General features: G+C 47.3%; 1 protein-coding gene across 2 annotated transcripts in view; it reads right to left on the reverse strand.

The window, feature by feature from the left end:
- nrp2b (neuropilin 2b) overlaps positions 1 to 7,500 on the reverse strand; it is a 112,037-nt gene that overhangs the window by 58,002 nt on the left and 46,535 nt on the right. For both annotated transcript variants that reach the window (XM_080839205.1, XM_080839206.1), the window contains exons 5-6: positions 1,382 to 1,537; positions 745 to 914 (exon numbers count right to left, since the gene is read on the reverse strand). In XM_080839205.1, coding sequence (XP_080695331.1) covers positions 745 to 914; positions 1,382 to 1,537 — 326 coding nt within the window. The remainder of the gene's footprint in view (positions 1 to 744; positions 915 to 1,381; positions 1,538 to 7,500) is intronic.

Consider the following 7,500-nt stretch of genomic DNA (forward strand, 5'->3'; position numbering starts at 1 on the left):
TTCCCCCTCCGTGATTTTTAGGGTTACATTTAGGTTTTTCTCGGTTTGTGGGTAGTGTTGGAGTGAACGTTAAAGATTAAGAGTCCGATTTATTGATAAATCTCCCTACGGCAAAGACAGGACTTTTAGAAAGTTACTTTGGCTTCTTTCCAGTCTAAAAACCCTGAAGCTTCTACTGAGCGGCTTCTTTGTAGAACGCCTGAGTTCTGCTGGCTTACCCTGACCCTGAACTACCCTTTAGCTAGCAGACCTCTGGGAACGGATCCACCCCAGGGTTCTCTGAGGACAAGGGTTCTTCAGGGAGACTTTTAGTTTACTGAAACTTTATTTACTTAGCTTTGGGGGATGTGGATGCCCAGGTCTAGTTCCAAGACCACACAGCTGACTCTGGAAAATGACTGTATGATTCCTGAAGCATCGCTAAATAACTATCAGTATTAAATGAACGAGAGACTATCATATTGAATGCTCTCTCTCTATCTCGCTTTTCATTGTGGTTGCTTAACAACGCTTTCAAACAATGCCTCCCTGATGAGTATCGGGCCTATTTCTGGTGATCCAGAGAGATGAGAGATGAGAGGTGTAAGGTGAAAGGTGAAAGGTGAAGGGGGGCTCACCTGGATGTACTCCTTCTTGCTTTCGGTGCTGGGCGTGTGTGTGTGTGTGTGTGTGTGTGTGTGTGTGTGTGTGTGTGTGTGTGTGTGTGTGTGTGTTAGTGTGTGTTAAAGGTGAAGGGGGGCTCACCTGGATGTACTCCTTCTGGCTGTCGGTGCTGGGCGTCCAACCGTGGTCCTCATTGTGGAGGCGTGCCTGCTGGGCGTTCCAGCGGCCGTCGTAGAAGACAGAGGAGGCGCTGATCTGGTCGTCTGAGATACGGCCAGACTTCATGCCCAGGGCATTACTACAGTGGAAGTCTGAGAGAGAGGACACACACAGAGAGGTTAGACAGAGAGAGGGAGAGATAGAGAGAGATAGAGAGACAGACAGACAGACAGACAGACAGACAGACAGACAGACAGACAGACAGACAGACAGACAGACAGAATGACAGAAAAACCGAATGACAGACAGACAATGAAACAGACAGACCGACAATCAGTTAGACAAACAGAAAGACAGGCAGACAAAGACAGGAAAATAGATATTGGTAAGGACAGAAAGAGAAAGCGAGAGAGAGAGAGTCACAAGGAAGAACAAGCAGGTCACAAAAAGATAGCTGAATATACAAACAGCTACACACACACACACACACAAACACAGAGACAGATTGATCCAAACACACATAGAAAGACAAACACACATAGAAAGACAAACACACAAACAGACAGAAACAAATCTCCCCCCTCTGTCTGGGGCTCATGAGGGCTGGTGTGTTACTCACTGTCGCTGACTTCCTTGTAGGTCATGTTGTATCGGGCGGAGAAGCCATCTTTGGCCACGGCCATGTCCGTGTGGAAGGACAGAGACAGGATGCCCGTGGACGACTGCACCTCAGGGGGGATCTTAGTGCCACAGTGACGACCAATCAGAGGGCCCACTGCAGACATACCCCCACACACACACACATACACACACACACACACACACACACACACACACACACACACACACACACACACACACACACACACACACACACAGAGAAAAGAAAGAACTGTGAAATCAGTGCAAACTCCACCTGAAGTACACACAGAGATGCTGACATTATGTATTAGCTGGTCTAGGGTCAGTGTGTTCTGCCCAACAGCCCCAGGACATCAGACAGGACCCCAGTGTAATGTGGCTTTGGTGCCTGATCTTCTGAGCCAGTAAACTGCCTCTTGAATCTCTGATATCTTTGTCTTTCCCACCTTTCCACCTTTTTTCTTTACTTCTTACCATCTCTCTTATCTCTATGTGTTCCTCCTTTCTCTTTGTTTCTCCACCCCTCTCGTTTCCTGTGTGCTATCCATCTCTCCCCTCTTTAGTATTCATAGAGTTGTATGAGCATGATCTCTGGATCTCCCTTCCTAACCTCTCCCTCCCTCCTCCTTTCCTCTCTCTATCCATCTCTTTCCTTCTTCCTCCCCTCTCTCCCTCCTTTCCCCCACCTCGCTCTCTCTCTTGTTTAATAAAAGACTGTTAAATCTCTCTCTCTCCCTCCCTCCCTCCCTCTTTATCTCTCCCTCCGTCCCTCCGTCCCTCTCTCTATTCCCACTGGTCCCAGTCGTGTCCCGCAGGTCTCTCTGCAGACTGATGAGTTCCCAGTGAGTCAGGAAACAATCCTGCACAGTCTGACGCTTTAATACACATAAGCCTGGGATAGACGTGTGTGTGTGTGTGTGTGTGTGTGTGCGTGTGTGTGTGTGTGTGTGTGTGTGCCTGTCTCAGAGGGCCAGCTAAGCCCTGGCTTCATCTGTCTGCTGTATGTAAGACGACATGAGAGGAGATTTGTGGTTCAGGAAAAAGGCGCGGTGCTTTCTGTCTCCTGGCAGTTGCCGTAGATGAAGGCTTAAATTGTTCTCTTCCTCCTCTCGCCTCATCCTCATCCTCAGTCTAGAGTCTATCTATCATTATTCTCGTCTTTTGTTTCCCTTCCTCCTTAACAGTATGTGTGTGTGTGTATGTGTGTGTTTGTGTGTGTGTGTGTAATCTTTTCACAAATGTGTGTGACTAAGGATTCCTCGCAAAGGCCGGAGGGTAATGTCATGTGTTCATGTGTTCATGTGTTCATGTGTGGGAGTATGAATGACATATGTATACTATATACATTTAGGAGTGTGTTTGTGTGTGCGTATGTGTGAGTGTGTGTGTGAGTGTGTTGCCTTAATGGCACCCATTCGTATGTTCTGAGTGGGCATTCGTATGTGTGTCTATATGTGTGTGTGTGTGTGTGGGCTGTAGGGCAGCAGTGTGCCTGGCTTTAAGTGTGTGTGTGTTTGTGTGTGTGTGTGTGTGTGTGTGTGTGTGTGTGTGTGTGTGTGTGTGTGTGTGTGTGTGTGTGTGTGTGTGTGTGTGTGTGTGTGTGTGTGTGTGTGTGTGTGTGTGTGTGTAATGAATTCATCCTGTGTGCTGCTGGCTGCTTTGACTCGGGGGTCGAGAGAAGGAATAAACCTCCATCGATCACGCCATTGATTTTTCTCTCTTTTTGAGAGGAAGGAGGAGTGAAGAAATACATAACCCTTGAAGAAATGGCACAGAGAACTCGCTTTCTCCCTCTCTCCTCCACTCTTGTTTCTCCCTCTCTCCTCCACTCTCTGTTTCTCCCTCTCTCCTCCACTCTTGTTTCTCCCTCTCTCCTCCACTCTCTGTTTCTCCCTCTCTCCTCCACTCTTGTTTCTCCCTCTCTCCTCCACTCTCTGTTTCTCCCTCTCTCCTCCACTCTTGTTTCTCCCTCTTTCCTCCACTCTCTCTCTCTCCTCCACTCTCTGTTTCTCCCTATCTCCTCCACTCTCTGTTTCTCCCTCTTTCCTCCACTCTCTCTCTCTCCTCCACTCTCTGTTTCTCCCTCTCTCCTCCACTCTCTGTTTCTCCCTCTGTCCTCCACTCTATGTTTCTCTCTCTCTTCTCCAGTCTGTTTCTCTCCCTCCTTATTTCTTATAATGTCATACTCTCTCTCTCTTTCTCTCCCTCGTATCTTCTTTTTCTCTCTATTCTTTCTCTATCTCCACCACATTTTATCTGTATCTTTCTCTTACTCTAAGACAGATAAACAGATCGACACCTTACTCTCTCCTTCTCTCCATCTGCTTCAGTCTTTCCCCCCACTTTTTCTGGCGTGTTCTTCTATCCCTCTGTTCTCTCCCTCTCTTTCCGGAGTGTTCTTCTATCCTCTCTTCTCTCCCTCTCTTTCCGGAGTGTTCTTCTATCCCTCTCTTCTCTCCCTCGCTTAAACAGGTGTCTTATGTTGTATGCTGCTAGAACTGTTTAACGGGTTGGGTGTTCGGGATATTGTGTTGTGGGTGGAGAGTTCTGTGTTGTGTGTAGCGGGCTCTGCGTTGTCTTGCGTGTGTATATTGCATGTTTTGTACATTCCCTTAATCCCCAGACTCCCACATTAAGAGCTCATGGTGACTGAGTTAATACGTCTGATAGACATGTGTATTGGAGTTGATTAATAACCTGTGTGTGTGTGTGTGTGTGTGTGTGTGTGTGTGTGTGTGTGTGTGTGTGTGTGTGTGTGTGTGTGTGTGTGTGTGTGTGTGTGTGTGTGAGTGCGTGTGTCTGAGTTAATGCTGAACAGGGGGATCAGCAATGCTGTTAGACTGATACATGTGTACGATGAGGTTCATTAATAAACGGTGTGTGTGTGTGTGTGTGTGTGGGTGTGTGTGTGTGTGTGTGTGTGTGTGTGTGTTTGCGTGTGACTGAGTTAATGCTGAACAGCGCGATCAGCAATGCCTTTAGACTGATACATGAGTACGATGAGGTTCATTAATAAACAGCATGGGTCTTATCGCATGTGTCTGGGCTTCATATTCACATCTGGCCTGCACACACATACAAAAACAGCTGTATGGGTTCATGCATGTGTGTGTGTGTGTGTGTATGTGTGTGTGTGTGTGTGTGTGTGTGTGTGTGTGTGTGTGTGTGTCTGTGTGTCTGTGTGTCTGTGTGTCTGTGTGAGTGTGTGTGTGTGTGTGTGTGTGTGTGTGTGTGTGTGTGGTAAAGGCTGGTAATAGCTGTGTGTGATGAGGACAGAGGTAATAGCCCACTACAGGAGGCCACCACCAGCATGCAACCTAACATCTGCCACACATGGAGACAGTCTGTGCCAGACATGTGTGTGTGTGTCTGTGTGTGTGATTATGTGTGTGTGTGTGTGTGTGTGTGTGTGTGTGTGTGTGTGTGTGTGTGTGTGTGTGTGTGTCTGACAGAGAGATTTCCACATGTTCTGTCTGGGTTAAAAGTAGTGGGGGTGGGGCCAGAAAACATGTGTACATGTACTGTATACATGTGTGTGTGTTTGTGTGTGTATGTTTGTGTGTGTGTGTGTGTGTGTGTGTGTGTGTGTGTGTGTTCGTGTGCGTGTGTGTGCGTGTGTGTGTGTGTGTGTGTGTGTGTGTGTGTGTGTGTGTGTTTGTAAGACAGACAGTGACGTTTTTCCTTGGTAAAGTCGTGTAGACTGGGAGTCATATTATCACTATATGAAAAAATGAAAAGGGAATATGCTTTTTCATGTCTTTGTGTGCAATTTAGAGGAAGTGCGCATGTGTGAATTCCTTGATCTGTGTCTTTAATGTGAGTGTGAGTGTGTGTGTGTGTGTGTGTGTGTGTGTGTGTGTGTGTGTGCTCTCACTGTTTCTGATTTCTCTCTCTCTCTGTGTGTGTGTGTGTGTGTGTGAGTGTGTGTTTATACATGCCTGCTTTCGTGTGTGTGTGTGCAAGTGTGTGTGTGCAAGTGTGCGTGTACAAGTGAGTGTGTTCAAGTGTGTGTTCAAGTGTGTGTGTGTGTGCATGCCATGCCCATGCAGGCGTGGTAAAGGGTTAAACGAGGAGTGTGTGACTGGTACAGTGGTATTAGAGGATGTTGGAGTATTAACCCCTCTTTGTAGAGATGGGGGGGGGGGGGGCGTCTGGTGGGGGGAGGAATGTGGAACAGAGCGGATTGCTCACGGCTGGAACAGTATTAAACCCCATAGAGAGGAGGGGAGAAAGAGACAGAGGCAGAGATAGACAAAGTGACAAAGAGAGAGAGAGAGAGACAGAGAGAAAGAGAGAGAGGCAGAGAGAAAGTGGATGTTTTTATTTGCATGTGTGTGTGTTTGTTAATGTTTTGTGTCTGTGTCTGTATTTGTGTCTGCGTGTCAGCACGTGTGAATGTGCATGTAAGTGTGCGTGCATGTGTGTGCATGTTCATCTGCATGTAAATGTGTGTGTGTGTGTGTGTGTGTGTGTGTGTGTGAGTGTGTGTGTGTGTGTGTGTGTGTGTGTGTGTGTGAGTGTGTGTCTCCCTTCGCTTGTCGCCAGACAAGGATTAAATCCCATTGCAGCATTATTCACGCCCTATTTTTACTCCACTGATAAAGGTTAACATGGCTGATATTCCCCCTTCTCCATCTCCCAACCTCCCTCTGTCGCTTCTTCTCCTTCTTCCTGCTCTCTCTGTCTTTCCTCATCCTTCTTACCCTCTCTCTTTTTCAGCCTGTAACTTTCTCTTCCCATCTTTCTCAGCCTCTATCTCTCCCTCTCTGTCTCTCTCCCTGTCTGTTTCTCTCCCCATCTCCCTCAGTCGTAGCCTCTCTCTCTCTCTCTCTCTCTCCCTGTTTCTCTCCCCCTCTCCATCAGCCATAGCCTCTCTCTCTCTCTCTCCCCCTCTCCATCAGCCGTAGCCTCTCTCTCTTTCTCCCTGTTTCTCTCCCCCTCTCCATCAGCCGTAGCGGTTCTTTCTCTCTCTGGTTCTGTTCAGAAGATAAGGCAGCAATAGGGCCCAGGGCTGCTCTTTCATCCACCAGTGCAGCACTGCACAGACCAGAGTGGCACACAGACCAGAGTGGCACACAGACCAGAGTGGCACACAGACAGAAGTCCCTGTAAGCAAAATGACGTCCCCTAGACGTCCTGTAATGGTCTCTCTGAACGTTCTAAAAACGTAAATGTGTATGGTTCCCGTGACAACTTTAGGACGTTTTGCACGACGTTCCAAGACCGTCCCGAGGACGTTGCGGTGACAACTGGGAAACGTTTTCTATAGGTCATGGGGACGTTATGCAGGACGTTGCAAGCACCTCCCGAGGGCATTGTGGTTACGTCTGGGGAACGTGTTTCTATAGGTCCTGGGGACGTTCTGCAGGAAGTTGCAAGAACGTCCTGAGGGCATTGTGGTGACATCTGGGAAACGTGTTTTAGACGTCCTGGGTACGTTATTCAAGGATGCACCGCGGACGTAGCAGGCACGACCGTTTTTGCTGAGCTAAATGAAGAAAATAAAATAATAATAGATCGCGGAGCCGTCATTTTGCTTACAGGGCGCACACACACACAAGTTCAAGTTCATTTATTTTACACATTTCATATGATATGCATAGACACATACACAGACACACGCGATTACGGGCATGGGAATTGAACCGTAAACCTTCCTATTACTAAACGAGATCGCTACCTACTGTCCTAACACTGTCTGATTACGATTGTGTCACTTTAACAGGTTTATCACAGTGTGAGACAGCCAACAAACTTAGTCTTTTTTTCCGAGGGTTTGAGGAAAAGCATATTGTAGCAATCTCAGTCACTACGCATTGAGGGTTTTCCGTAATGATTACTTTTTAAATTAACATCCATGGCACATCACGGACGTGCGGGCAGGGAGGCAGAATAACTAGCCAAACTAAGAATGATGAAATAAAATAAATATGAATGCTTCTTTACTGATCTGTGCTATAAATGTAATGTCTGCATGATTCCAATACAATGCATACATAGGAAGGTGACCAAGTGTCTAGCTTTAACATATCGAGCTTTCCATAGGCCTTCAAAGATGCTGCAACAGAACGAAGAGCTCACCGGTCAAATTGTCTG

The sequence above is a fragment of the Sprattus sprattus genome, assembly GCF_963457725.1.
Source record: "Sprattus sprattus genome assembly, chromosome: 5".
Classification (NCBI taxonomy): domain Eukaryota; kingdom Metazoa; phylum Chordata; class Actinopteri; order Clupeiformes; family Clupeidae; genus Sprattus; species Sprattus sprattus.